The sequence below is a fragment of the Prunus avium genome, chromosome 4, assembly GCF_965620075.1.
Source record: "Prunus avium chromosome 4, drPruAviu1.hap1.1, whole genome shotgun sequence".
NCBI lineage: Eukaryota > Viridiplantae > Streptophyta > Magnoliopsida > Rosales > Rosaceae > Prunus > Prunus avium.
The window spans coordinates 20,748,841-20,762,933 of NC_142287.1; the positions used below are offsets into that span (position 1 = coordinate 20,748,841).

Genomic DNA, 14,093 nt, shown 5'->3' on the forward strand with positions numbered 1-14,093 from the left:
AACCCAAAGTCTAATGAGAATGGTTGTTGGCTTATGCATGAATACAACCTTAAAGACTATCCCTTCATGGCCAAATCAACAAATTCCAATACTACTCATGATGATGGTGATCAAGTGGTGCTAAGCCAGATTCGAAAGAATGACCAAACGATTCAAAAGAAGGAAAGGAAGAGAAAATTTGATTATGCAACAGAGTTCATGACGATGATGTTGATGATATTGCAAGGCAATCTCAAGCAAAGATTCAAAGAAGCGAGAGAGTAATATTGATGAGTTAGGTGGTACTGATTACACTCCCATATCTGAGATTATTAATGTTATTGGTCCTTTTTATTAGCAACAAGAGCATACAACTACCACTAGTATTAATATATGTATTAATCATGTTACACAAGACTTGGCAATTGTGTTCAATGAGGATCAGTCATCATAGTACCACAATGTTTAGGGTAGGCATTTAGATCAAAAAAACCGCAAAACAAACTAAACCAACTTACTACAAAAGGCGTTGGAGGAGTGAAATGGCAGAGGTTTGAATCCCCTTTGAGTGTGTGCTTTGTGTGTTTTTTTAATTTTTTCCATTACATCGATATTTTTGATATTATAGCGATATTTTGACAAAATATTGCTGAAGTGTGAGCAAAATTATAGATATCGATATTTTCCGATATTTTCGATATTTATACGATATGTGTATGGATACGTTTCGAAATATCTGTGACCCGAAAAAAAGATAATATCCTCGATATTTCATCAATATTATCGATATTTTAGACTATGGTTTCAACTCATTGTGAAGGCAATTGAAACTAAAAGCAATTACAATCTTCTTCGCTAATTGGGTGTTCTATGCTATTTTTATTTTTTAATACTTACACTCCCTTTTGTTTTTTAATACTTTGCAATTGCAATATACTTTCCCACACTAACACAAAGGAATTTTAGAGTAAACAGTTGTTATATTGTGCCATGTAGTTGAGCAAACTAATGTTGCCAATTGGGCACTGCATGCTTGGAAAATACTAGAGGATAAAAGTTAATAGAAAGGGCCTACCTATGTTCTTTCTCTTCTCTTTGTTTGTGTAGTCCAATATTGGCAACGGCCCAAGTTGACTTTACAAGTCCATGTTCTAAATTCATTTCTGTTATTATAAAGTTAAAGTCCTAAGAGCATCCACAATGGGCTCCCTAAACCACATCCTTAGACAAATTTTAGGGAGGAATTGTAAAAATGCAACTCCAACCATGCTCCCTATCCACCTCCTAAAATAGAGAGTCCTCTAGGAGCTCCTAAATCTGAGGAGAGAGAAAGTACTCCTAGTGGCTCCATATAATTTAATGCTGCCTTATTTAATAAGTATTTCAAACCTTTATTTAATGCTAACTATTTTTTATTTTATTTTTTAATAGAGATGAACCAATCCAAATAGAGGTATCGCATTTATGACTTTCCAAATTAGGGAGTATGGTTGGAGTTGAAATTTTTAAGAGAGCTCCTAAAATAGCTTTATTATATTTTTAGCTAAATTTTAGCTAAGAAATAGAGAGCATCATTGCGGATGCTCTAACCTATATTTCACTAAAAATTATTACGAAAAAAATGTCTCTGAAATAAATATAAAATAATAAAACAATAAAATAAAATAAAAAACCTATATGGTACCTGATTATCCATCTAGTACAAAATAAACTAAAAATAAAAATAAAAAATCTATATGGTACAAACTGATAAAAGAATTTTCCAAATATGGGCACAAGCCTAGAACCTTGTACTTGATCGGTCAGGTCCTGAAGTAGGTGGCACGAGGTGGTAAGCTAAACTTCACCCTGTTTTGCCAAAACTCACAAAGACAGAGCCAGACAGATAGAAACCGATCTCCCATGGCAGCTTCGAAGGTCCAAGCTTTCTGGAACCATCCAGCAGGCCCTAAAACCAGTTCGTTATCTTCATTTTTCTTTTTATGTTTTCCTTCAACATTCTATAATTGTTCTTATACGGTTTTGAGAGTTTTGAACTTTATTATACTGTATTAGATTTGATCCTGTAAAAGATTGAATTTTGGCATCTGGGTTTTGTCTTATCCATGCAGACAATCAGGTTTTGACAATGGAATTATCAATTTTTTATTTTCTATTGATTAAAATATGCGGAGATGATCAATTTTGATGCACTTCATTTTGGTTACCGAACCAGCCAGGAATTTAGGAGGCAACATTAGAAAATGTTGAAAATTTTAATCTAAAATTTCTATTCAATTGCAATTACACACAAAATCTTCAGTGCATGATGAATTCATCCATTGATTTTCCATTTAATTGTGCAATCATTCTTTAATCATGCTTACTGTAGAAAACGCCGCCCCTATACTTACAGGCATAACTGGCAGGATTGGTGTTAATTTCATGAGTAAGAAAAATAGTGGATCTAACTTGTTAGCCGAATGCCTAAATCATTTTTGTACGAGATAAATAATTTCTTCAATCTCAAGAACTCAAGTCTCTGCTCAATACAAGTCTCAAAATGTGTCATGAATCATGATAATTAGGTTTTCAGGTGGGGCTATTGAGTTGCTTTGTGTCGTGCCGGAACCTGCCATGTTATTTTAGTGACTCGTAGATTAAGACTGTCTCATGATAATGCAGTTCACTTTTGGGCTCCAACTTTTAAATGGGGCATTAGCATAGCAAATATTGCTGATTTCTCAAAGCCACCTGAAAATATCTCTTATCCTCAGCAACTAGGTATGCACCTTTTGGGAATACAGGTTTTCAGCTGTCTATGTGATCTATGTTTAGAATTATGGTATATATCATACCTGAAATATTGTTTTGCAGCTGTTACGTGCACTGGGCTTATTTGGTCTCGTTACAGTATGGTGATTACTCCGGTATGTTTGTTTTCTAGCTCTGAAAGATGTTAGGGTCCAACACTTGTTGCTTTTGCTTTTAATTGATTAAGTTTTCATTGTTTTAGAATTTTTTTTTTATAAAACAGACAAACTGACTATAAAGTAGTTCCAACAAACTTATAATAGTTGCATCATAAGCTGTAAAACCTGCTACACGACCGCTAACATCACAAAATTATCATCTTTGTGCATTGTAAGGCCATGATGAAGAAAAAAGAGGATTTAATCTTGTCCAAATAGCTAGTTACCTATAAGTGCAGATTCTTCTCTCTGGAGGAGAATCTGTTAGACCCTTCCAACCTGCATTGTGTATTCTAGCCGCTTCATTTACTGCATGAAGTATTTGCTCCTCAGTTTTAGATTTACTTGCATATATATTCTTTCAATTTTCTCCTTCCATATTTTGCATATGTGCTCAATCCAGAAAAGTTAAGTACATTGTCTTAAAGCTCTGTATTGACAAGTCCACCAGCCAATTCGAGTCTATTTCCAACTTCTAGCAGCTACTCATCAACCAGTCTTTGATGGACACTGCACCTAAGAAACAGGTGCCCTTGATTTTCCATCATCTTATGATGGAAGACACATAGCAGCTGCTCATTGAGCAAGTCTCTCTTTTTTATATAGCCTGGTTTTCATTGCATTGGATTTTAGGAAGAGGATTTCTGGGAATTGTTTTTTATTGGGCTCAAATATACTACCTTAACACTTATTCTGGACACTTCATTTTTAACTGATGGTGTCTGGACCTTTCTGTGCATTTCTTTTGTCTTCTAACGGTGCTGCTTGGCTGGTTAATTTTTTCACCTTACTTTATTGAAGCTGGTTGAATTACATAATGACCAACCTATATAATTACACAAGAAGTAGTGCTTTTGTCTGGTTGATTGGCTGTATATAACTATTTCAGTTCTATATGATTTGCCACTTGGTGGCCTTCGTAATTGCATCAGATAAATGTTTGTGCTACTTAAGAAAAATTATTCTTTGATACTTCCGAAAAACTTACTTGCAGCTGATTGCGAAGCTCTCATGAGATTATTCTGAAATTGCAGAAAAACTGGAATCTTTTTAGTGTTAATGTTGCAATGGCTGGGACAGGCTTGACTCAATTGTCACGCAAAATAAAGTAAGTTGGAATCCAGTATACACTAATGTTCAATATATGATTTGGGAATTAATTGTTCATCTTTGGTGCAAAGTAGCAATTTATTGTTTTGGATGGATAAAGATGGTTTTGTTGAAAAGTATCAAAAACATGCGCACAAGTTTATTGACAAGTTGAGTATTGACTTTTTTTCTCCTTTCGTGCTTTTAATCACGTTCCAGGCATGACTACTTTCCCGACACAGATGCAGCTGTACAAAAAGAATGATCACAAACCTTTCCGTATGTACATTGATCTCATGCTGCTAGCGTTTCTATCGCTTGATTTAATTTTCTCTGAGAACTGCAATGTTCAGTACACGAAGAAACAGATGTGTTTTTTGGGTTGTTGTTGTACTTTTGATATTATTAGCGTGTAATTTAAGTTTTTGAGTGTTTTCAATTGGCTACCAATGAACCTTGAGTTGTCACTAAATTGAGAAAACCCCGCATTCTTTTATTTGTGGAGCAACTTGAGAGACACACCTGAGCTTGAACTTCTGATGAGTTACTGGAAGTCGGTGGATTTGCCATTGGATACAAGAATGTTGATTGGAGAATTGACTCAAGGTCCATAAGTTTGGGGATCTCTAAGATCACCTTTACTGTTCATTGCTGTTTTTCTTTGTAAGAATAATGAGAGTGGTGTTTTTGTTTTTGTTTTTTTTTACCAAAGTCATGTTCATGTGGATTTCCAGTCTTGGTTGAAGGTAGATATTTAGGCATTCATAACACTAGGGAAAGGAACAACTAAGATAAATGAATTTATGTTGTGTTTGACCCAATTGTATGTATAAGATAAATATGATTTCTCTGCTGGATTTCACATTGCTTGACTTTTCATTTGAGCTTTGCAAGGGCTATTTTGTATCACACCATCAATGCTTTTATTATTAAACCTGAAGTGAAGCCATATATTATTGGATTTGTGACAAGGTAAATCAATGGCAAGATTAATAGAAAATTTTATTTCCCATTTTATTTCCTTTTAAACGTCTAACAAATTAATCAAACTTATCTACAAAATTCCTCTCTCTTAACTACAAAATTTATTGTGGAGAAAACATGGCAAGGGGCACTTCCCCAATTGCTTAGGAGATGTACAAACTAATAAGAAAGGTATAACTTGGTATAAGATATAAGTACAACTATAGTCTAAAATATCGATAATGTCGATGAAATATAAAGGATATTATTGTTTTTTCAGGTCAAGGATTTTTTGGAACATATCCACATATATCTATAAATATTGATAATATCAAAAAATATCGACATCGATAATTTCTCTCATACTTCAGCAACATTTGGTTAAAATGTTGCCATAATATCGATAATATTGATAATATTGAGATGATGAAGACAATGAAAAATTTGAAGAGTTATTTACACTAACACCCTTAAGGTTTCTTGTGTTTTCACAAAACCCCCTCAAGTCTCAAAAATTTCACGAACGCCCCCTCACGTTTCAGTTTGTTTTCACAAAACCTCTTTTCATTGATTGTTTGTCCAAAAAGTGATGATTTCATTAAAGAAAAAAAACTTATACAAATAACAAAATTAACCTCAATAAAGTATATGCAGTCCATATATTCTTTCTAAAGTAAGAAGTTTACAACAAATATAATCCACCACTGATCTTATAACCATTCTATCAAACTTAATTTTGTGGCAGACAAAGAAAATTTTCAAATCAAATACAAGTGTGGTCATGACTATGTTCTAAACAAGCTAAGTTAGTAGTTATCATGATGACTTATCGATAAATATGTAGGAAAACTTGCGATAATTTTGTATAACAATGAGTAGCTAAACCCTATTTATGGAAAGCCCTATTTTATAAGCCGTGAGAAGAAAAAAAAAATTAGAGCAGCCGAGTCTCTGAGTCTGCCTCTGAGGAGTTGGAATCTTCGATGGGAAGGTAAGTGTTCCGACCAGTGGCTTTAATTCTTCAAAGCTTGACCTTTAGTTCTTCATATCAATCTTGTTAATTTTTGTTTAAAACCAAAACCTCAACGATAAATTAAACCACTTTGAAATTTGTGGGTCTTCTTCTATGTACACTGAACAGAAAGAAAAAGTATAATAAGGTTAAGAAGGAGCAGGTGTTGTTGTGCTGGAGCTTTCCCCACCATGGCTGGCACAAGCTCAACGTGGATGGAACCTACCGCAGTGGATCTGGGTGCATTGCAGGAGGTGGTGTGATCAGAAATCAAGAAGGAGTATGGTTATCTGGGTTTGCTGCAAATTTGGGAACAGGCAAAGTTATTGAGGCAGAGCTTTGGGCCTTATACAGAGGCTTGGAGCTTGCTTGGAAATCTGGCTTGGCCCAACTTGAGGTGGAAACTGACTCAACCACTGTTGTGAAGCTTATGCATAACCCAGTTGAGGTGAATTGGAAACACCCTCAGTTTAACTTGATCAAGAGCTGCCAGAATCTCCTTAACCAAAGCTGGATATGTTCTCTGAATCATGCATATTGGCAACAAAACAGTGTAGCTGATTGTCTAGCTAATTTTGGGCTGACTATGGAGGTGGGGTGCCATTATTTTGATGTTCCTCCCCCTCTCTGTGAGCCTTTTTTAGTTCAGGATATCTCTCGGGTTGCTCAACCCAGGTTTCTTCCTCCCTCAGTCATAGAATACAGGTGTGTTGTGGGTTGCTGACTTGTGTTTTTGGGCCTTGGTCACTATGTAACCAAAACAAACAAAAGAAGTTATGGGTCTTCTATACTATTTTATTTTGTGTGATGTTTGGTGTTATTGTGGGCTGCTATTTTCTTATTTGTGGGTTTTGGGTTTGTAATTTGTAGAAAAATAAAGAAATTGGAGGAAGTGGATATTCACATGGAAGATCTTGCATCTGTTATATTCACATGGAAAGTTGACAACTTCTCTAAGTTGGATGCTGTCAAGCATTACTCTGATGTCTTCGTCATCGGTGTTTTTGAATGGTATTTTTTGAGTATCTCCTACCATTCACAAGCTAATATATTTCTTTACATTGTGATATGTTCTGGTTTTTTACTTGCCTTGTTTGGTTTGGTCAGGCGAATCCTTATGTATCCAAGGGGGAACATTGTAGACTGCTTGTCGGTTTATCTGGATGTTACAGGTTCTTCAACATTGCCATTAGGGTGGGCTAGACATGCGCGATTCAGCTTGACCATCGTTAATCAACTTCAAAGCAGCGAGTCTTTAACAAAGGGTACTTTGTTTTATGTTCCTGTTGCCTATTTCACATTTATCTTCGTTTTTGTCTGTTCCCATGTTATTTTATAACTTCTAGGGAAAAGCTAATTTATTACAGGGAACTGGTGGTTGTTGCGTCCTGTTATGAAGGTTTTGCTTTGATTCTGTCTCACACTTACTGCAAATGACGATTATGTTTATGATTACGAATCGACACCTTACTGGTGTCTCTATACTTCTTTAAATTTTTACCGCACAAGATACTGAAAATGGATAAAGGAAAGGAAATATGCAAATTTGTTTATTTAAGAATGAGCACTTATTTAAGGATGACAGTGTAATTTCCTATTTAAGGTATAGAACAAACAAAATCTTATAGGCATTGATTTGGGTAATCTGGCCCCAAATGTCAGCTGAATTATGTACCTTAGGTTCGCAATATAAAACGTTCTTTTTGGAATATAAATATATGTGTGTGTGTGTATTTGTTAAATAGGTAAAATAAACAGTAAATCATTGATCATCAGATCTCTTTCTGCAGTCCGGATTAAAACAATTCAAATTGGAGTGTTTTGATCTTGAGTCTTGACAATGCGGACTGTGGAAGTCTTTTAATCTTGGATCTAATACTTTAGGACTAACTAGTTATTTTAGTTACTTATTTACGTACTTACTAGAGCATCTCTCTCTCTCTCTCTCTCTCTCTCTCTCTCTCTCTCTCTATACATATATATATATATATATGCATATGTCATGTTGCCCGCCTCTGTCACGTACTGCAAAATGGATCCAGATCTTGAATTTTTCCATATATATATGTATATTTTCTTATGGATTTGGTTGGCCTTTGAAAACTTAATTGAGTTCATATATGAACACATCAAATTTAAAGCTTTGGAATGGGCTTTCTTTGTTGTTATTTCTTCACCTGTTTTGTGATCTTTAATATTTGGACTTTGCAGATACTGAACATGTGTTCAATAAAAGGGACAGTAACTCGGGCGTCACATCATTAATTCCTCTAAGTGAGTTTTGTGACCATAGTAAAGGATATCTTGTGAATGACACATGTATCATTGAAGCCAAGGTTGCAGTCCATAAGTCTGAAATTAAGATTTTAGAAGAACAAAAAACTCGTAGAAGCACGACGAGCAGGGACCTCCAAATCTAATCCTCTAAAGTTCCAGATTGATCAGCAGCAAATAAGGCACCATGTTATGACAAGGTTTCTGCCTTCCAGGAGGAACCAAGTTCTGAGAAGGTTTGCACCGATAGCCCTGCTAATCCTCTCATTGTCAAGGAACATGAGGATGTGTCGTCCACACCAGCTAGGGAGCTCATGGTTTTCAGGGGTTGAAGTGTAAAACAGAAAAAGCTTCTGCTCCGCCACCTGATGAAGTTTGTTCCTGGCATCCTTCTTTAATAGAATTCCAAAAGAAGAGAAGTCACATGTCTACTGAGTGGGCATTCACAGCTTCAGGCCAACTCCTACCATTTTTTGAAGAAAACAGAAAAGGTCAAGGATATGACAGATGATGTCTCTGAGCACCTAAAACTTTTATGGGAGGAGCTTGAGACCTTCAGGTTTGACTTGGCTTGGCTAGGGCCCCATGTTCTTAGCGCTTTAGGTATGAAGAATTTTGTGGAAAGGGTAGGGCAACGGAAAAGACTGAGAGAGGATATAGATGCTTTGGAGATTAAAACAAAGCAGCTAAAGGCTAAGCTATTGCTTGCGGAGGTAAATCTAGAGGTAGCAATAAGAGATTTACACACGGCTGAATGACGAGATAGATATGGATGGTGAGTTGGGTAATGGGATGTAGAATTTTCCCATGAATTGCTGAAGATATGCAATGTACGATGCATAACGCAAAGTTTGACTGGAGAGGCCACCTCTCCCCAAAGCAATGCAGCTTAAGGCGTTAATTGATGTACTCAAACAGGCCAAGGTTGCTTTGCTTTGTGAAGCTGATTGAGAAAAGGCCAGGACTTTAGCATTTGGGCGGGGTATTGGAGGAAGTTAAAGACAATTGAAGCACGCTTTGCACACCATATCTTTAGGTAGTTGTAACATAGTTGCACAAATCAGTCGGAAAAGCATGCCTTTTGTTGTAATCAATCTTTTGTCTGGTTGGAGAAGGGGTGTTTGCTTGCTCCTTTGTGATATGTGGAATGTATTGAGAAACATACAAGACTGCTAATACAAGTTCATGGTAGAACTTGCGTTTGTAAACTAGCTTGCAAAAGAATGGTGCCCAAGAGCACACATACCAGTTCAAGATCTTCTTTTGTTTTGTTTTTAAATGTGATATATTGGGATTGTAAATTTCCGTCATGCTTCTGTGCGTGACATCCTTGTAAGTCCACTCCATTTACACCTGCCCTAGTGGAAGCACATTGCTTTCATTGAGATGACTTTCACTCACCTATCAATATTCAATAACTCGATATTTTACCAATACATAATACCAATCTTCACTTGTTAATGTAGTTTATATGTTACTTAGTAAAATCGTAAAATATAATTTCGATATTAGTTGATAAGTGCTCATGGGTAAAATTTATCTTTGCATTTGAAAAGAAAAGGGTGCCCCTAGTTGGTTAAGTGCTTATCTTGTTGATGATTTGCTTGGAATTGTTCATTCTAGATTGGTCTGTTTAGACCTGTGTGTGTAGTCTGTTTCCTGGGGCTTTGCCCCCCTTCTTAATAAAAAAAAAAGAAAAAAAAGAGGGTGCCCAAGAGCTCGTATACCAGTCTAAAATATTTTATTTTTCTAACATGAGATACTATCAATATGAATGAAATAGCTCAAAGTTGAATTTCCATAAATTGTATGACCAAACCAATGTGTTTGATCAAAAGGAAGAACAAAAAGAAACCACCAATGTGGGATTCAAGTACGTGGTTTCAAACGATGTCGTGTCACCGCTTACTAAGTCACCTTAAACCACTTGCGCTCAAATATCGGGTGAGCCAGCCGAAAAGGTTCTGGATGCTTCTAAACCCCAAAGTGAAAAACCTATCTCCAAAAACCCAATTGGACTTCAGACGAAAATGCCCTCCGAAAGACGGCGCTGGACTGGTAATATCGCAAATCCCCACATCATTATCTTCAACTTGGAATTTGCTTAAGGGCATTGTCGTCAACAGTAAATACCACCGGCAGCGCCCTAATTTCTCGTCTCTGTTGTTTTTCTTTCTCTCCAAGCACGTTCATTCTCTATCTCTCTCTCTTTCTTTCCTTTACAAACTTCTCCTACAAGGCCAGACCAGCCCAATCTATATTGAAACCCAAATTTTCATTCCGATTTTGCCCCTCCAGTTCCTCAGCCATGTTCGTGTCTAGGGTTTTAACTCGTGCCTCAAGGACCGTCCCCAGGAGCACAATGCTCTTCGCCGCTCCACAAAATCATCACTTGCCAATCCTATGCAATCAGTCCCAAGCTCTGATCCACGATTTTTCCATTAAGGTGCCAGAAAATCCCTATATCTCTTTAATTTGTTCCACTAGGGTTTTGCTAGGGTTTTAGGTTTTTCTGCAAAATTCACCAATATTACTGCTTTTTTGGATCCGACTGGTTCTCTTGTTGATCAATCGTTGTTTTTATTTATTATAAAATAGTATCGATGTTTCTTAGTCATGGAATTTGATGTTTTGTGTCTTTAGCTTATGAAGCCTTAAAGCGGATTTGGAGAGATAACATATGATAATTGGCTTTCTGGGTTTATTATTTTCTTTTCAAATTATGAATATTGAGTAACTCTTATACTTCATTGTAGGCTAGTTTTGCAAGTGGAATTAAAAAGAATTTCATAATCTTTATGATTGGAACCAGCCAAATTTGTTTAACAATTTGCTTCAAATGATGAACAAAAATCATATACATGTATATCTGCATATGCTAGTTTGGTTACAGTTTGTACAGGGACATTTTTTGCGTCACCTTAATTTCTATGCTTAATGTCGAGCAGAGCAGGTTAGGTTCTCAGGATTTTCTGCAACTTTAGCACTTTAGCCAACTGCTATGAAGTTCTTTAGTTATTGGCCTTCGTCTTAGTTTTTTTAGCTTGCTGTTGAGTATAAGGTCCTGTTTCTGATACGAATTGAATCTTAAATTTTAGGGATATGTTGAAAGAGTTAAAAATATGCATAGTTTATAGTAGCTGGTTTGTCCTAGTAAGTTTCTGATTTTATTTCTTTTAAATAACAGTTTTCTCCAAGGCAAGTGTCTCTGTTGCATCATTCAACCCCTAGTTCTTCAATCTCTCAAATATTTGGATTCTCTTCATCTGCATCGCCACAACCTTCAGAAAGGGAACATGGAAGTGCTGCAGAGAATGGTGGTGCTTCCACAAATGGAGAGCCAGCAAAAGCAAGTGGAGATGCTAAAGTTTCTGATCAAACAAAAGAATCAGGTTACACTTCAGATTCCCAGTCTAACAAGTCTCATTCTGTCAAAAGAAGGAGGGGAGGTAATAAACGAACTGCATTTTCTGATTCAGATTCAGAGGGTGAGGGTGACTTAGGTTTCGATGATCTGGTAAAACTTGTGGCTGAGAAAGAAGAACTTTTGAAGCAGAAACATGAAGAAATCAAGAGAATGCAAGATAAAGTCCTCCGAAGTTATGCAGAGATGGAAAATGTCATGGACAGAACAAGGCGTGAAGCAGAGAATTCGAAGAAATTTGCCATACAGGTCCTGGTTACTTTTGACATTTTTTCCTGTCCTCGGGAACCTGTTATTTGCCTTTTTATTTACCTCATTCTTGTTGGAAAATAGATAATTTAATTTTTTTGTGAAAAAAGAAATTCTTCTGAGTTTTTACTCTGACGAGTGGTCGTTAATATGTTGCAGAATTTTGCAAAGAGTTTACTAGATGTTGCGGACAATTTGGGGAGAGCTTCTTCAGTTGTTAAAGACAGTTTCTCAAAACTTGATGAGTCTAAGGAATCTGGTGGAGCTGCACCACTTCTAAAAACACTTCTAGAAGGTGTTGAAATGACTGAGAAACAACTTATAGAGGTACACTTTTTTTATCATTTATTTTTACCACTCACCATAAATCCTTCCTGAGTGGAATGGCTGTTTTAGAGCTGGGACAGCATTGTTTTAAAGGGGCTGGATGTACATTCCGTTTGCCTCACATGGTCAAAAGTTAAAATTAGATCAGCTTATTTTCCTTTTCTTTTCAATAGGTATGGATTACCTTATATTAAGTCAATCAGGCTCATTCTCGCAAATTGTAATTTCCGTTTCATGTGCCATTTTGCATGCATTTGTTTATTGAGTAATGGTTTTGTTAGCAAGAGCAGAACTTAAGTGCAATGCTTTAACATATAAATATATTTGCTTTCAGGTATTTAGAAAGTATGGAGTAGAAAAGTTTGATCCTGCAAATGAAGCGTTTGACCCAAACAAGCATAATGCAGTATTCAATTTAGAAGATGCTTCCAAGCCTCCAGGCACTATTGCTGTAGTTCTCAAGGTATGAAAAAATATATAATCAATTCTTTTGCATGCCTCTCCAAATAAGAAAGAAATGCACTACTGTTTGGCATTAACAGTATAGCCTCGGGGTGACATTTTAATGTAATTCGATTGAAACCTTCAAATTGACAAGTTGACATCTTACAAGTTTGAAATATTTAGCTTTGCTTGTGTTCTAAAAAGAAAAGTTCTGAATTGAATAAGCATGTCTGTTTTTCTACTGAACTAAATACTTCAGGGGAAGAAAACACAACAGGCACGAGTTTGATGTTGTCAGAAAACATCTTTTTAAAACACACCTGCACACGCATTTTTGCACTGATGTTGTTTATAATTTTATTTTTTTTCTGCATGAACTATACAAGTGAATCTTTCCTTTGTTTTCTGAATTATATGACAATTGAGAAGACTTGGATATATTGTTTGCATGAATGTGACTCATGCGACAAAACTGCTTGAATATTTATGTTTTTTTTTGTTCAGCGAAGTGGGGTTTTTACTCTGAAGGCTATTGGTGTATTTTATTTTATTTTTTTTAATAGTCCTCAATTAACTTACCAAGTTACTATAGCAGTGAGCGCATAATTAAATACTTTCATATATTTTTGTATTGCAGCCCGGATACATGCTTTACGACCGAGTTGTTAGGCCAGCTGAAGTTGGTGTAACTACAGCACCAGAGAACAATGCAACTGAGGATAATGCTGGCAATTGAATTGCAGCTAACAAAAGTTTCAAGTAACGGCCTTGTAGTAAACTGGATAACGTTTCCAAATTTTTTGAATATGTTTGAGAAACTTGAATGAGATTAAATCTTATTCCTGTGACATCCATAAGCTTATTATCCAGTTGCATTTGTTTTTTCTGCCCAATCTTTTTATATTAATCCTTGTACTATAATGATATTTAGACGACACCACAGAAGATCTCTGATTACTCTAGAATTTTCAAGTTTATAAGTAGAGTTTTGATTTTGAGTTTGTGCATGACACAACCGTTCTTGGTTGCAAGTAGTTGCTTGTGTTTTGGTTCTCAGCTTGCTGTGAGTGCATGGAGCGTAGTGTAGAGTTTATCATGTTGTAGCTTCTGGGTTCTGGTGTTTGTGCTGTGAGCAAGGTTCCTTTTTACAAATGTTATTCTTCTTTAAGAAGCTATAATCCTTTGCATTTACACAACCAAAAGAGGTCTTTTAAATTAAAGCATGGCAAACCATTGTTTTCAGTAATTAAAAAGGTCTTATATCTACAGCCATGGAGCTTAGCCAAGTTGGTTAGAGCAGATGTGCTTCCCACTCTGCACCCGAGTTCGAATCCCCTTACTCATTGTTTAGATTATACTAAAGTAGAATATCGTTTGTATA

The 14,093-nt window shown here is 36.0% G+C and overlaps 2 protein-coding genes and 1 pseudogene across 5 annotated transcripts; all 3 read left to right on the top strand.

Moving 5' to 3' along the window:
* The first annotated feature begins 1,744 nt into the window (after positions 1-1,744).
* LOC110751593 (mitochondrial pyruvate carrier 4-like) lies at positions 1,745-4,714 on the top strand. 2 transcript variants are annotated; one of them, XM_021952089.2, is made up of 5 exons: positions 1,745-1,936; positions 2,644-2,742; positions 2,836-2,888; positions 3,965-4,038; positions 4,239-4,714. In XM_021952089.2, the coding sequence occupies exons 1-5, from the start codon at positions 1,882-1,884 to the stop codon at positions 4,282-4,284; spliced, it is 327 nt and encodes a 108-aa protein (XP_021807781.1). In that variant the 5' UTR covers positions 1,745-1,881; the 3' UTR covers positions 4,285-4,714. The 2 variants fall into 2 exon arrangements, with proteins under 2 accessions (XP_021807781.1, XP_021807780.1); XM_021952088.2 differs by having other exon boundaries at positions 2,644-2,888; positions 4,239-4,515.
* A 993-nt stretch (positions 4,715-5,707) lies between these two features.
* LOC110751613 (MATH domain and coiled-coil domain-containing protein At3g58370-like) lies at positions 5,708-9,524 on the top strand (annotated as a pseudogene). Its single transcript, XR_015835465.1, has 5 exons — positions 5,708-5,973; positions 6,124-6,699; positions 6,865-7,005; positions 7,102-7,259; positions 8,206-9,524. The product of XR_015835465.1 is annotated as an MATH domain and coiled-coil domain-containing protein At3g58370-like (transcript).
* A 725-nt stretch (positions 9,525-10,249) lies between these two features.
* On the top strand, positions 10,250-13,708 carry AR192 (Co-chaperone GrpE family protein). 2 transcript variants are annotated; one of them, XM_021952106.2, is made up of 6 exons: positions 10,252-10,714; positions 11,456-11,660; positions 11,748-11,941; positions 12,101-12,268; positions 12,603-12,731; positions 13,350-13,708. In XM_021952106.2, the coding sequence occupies exons 1-6, from the start codon at positions 10,577-10,579 to the stop codon at positions 13,446-13,448; spliced, it is 933 nt and encodes a 310-aa protein (XP_021807798.1). In that variant the 5' UTR covers positions 10,252-10,576; the 3' UTR covers positions 13,449-13,708. The 2 variants fall into 2 exon arrangements, with proteins under 2 accessions (XP_021807796.1, XP_021807798.1); XM_021952104.2 differs by having other exon boundaries at positions 10,250-10,714; positions 11,456-11,941.
* Positions 13,709-14,093: the final 385 nt, after the last annotated feature.

What these genes read in the sequence shown, in the direction of transcription:
- LOC110751593 (XM_021952088.2), top strand. Translation starts at nt 1,882, where the DNA reads ATGGCAGCTTCGAAGGTCCAAGCTTTCTGGAACCATCCAGCAGGCCCT. An exon ending in TCCAGCAGGCCCTAAAACCA is followed by an intron (nt 1,937 to 2,643) that starts GTTCGTTATCTT and finishes ATGATAATGCAG; the next exon opens with TTCACTTTTGGGCTCCAACT. An exon ending in ACAGTATGGTGATTACTCCG is followed by an intron (nt 2,889 to 3,964) that starts GTATGTTTGTTT and finishes CTGAAATTGCAG; the next exon opens with AAAAACTGGAATCTTTTTAG.
- AR192 (XM_021952104.2), top strand. Translation starts at nt 10,577, where the DNA reads ATGTTCGTGTCTAGGGTTTTAACTCGTGCCTCAAGGACCGTCCCCAGG. An exon ending in CGAAGAAATTTGCCATACAG is followed by an intron (nt 11,942 to 12,100) that starts GTCCTGGTTACT and finishes AATATGTTGCAG; the next exon opens with AATTTTGCAAAGAGTTTACT. An exon ending in CTATTGCTGTAGTTCTCAAG is followed by an intron (nt 12,732 to 13,349) that starts GTATGAAAAAAT and finishes TTTGTATTGCAG; the next exon opens with CCCGGATACATGCTTTACGA.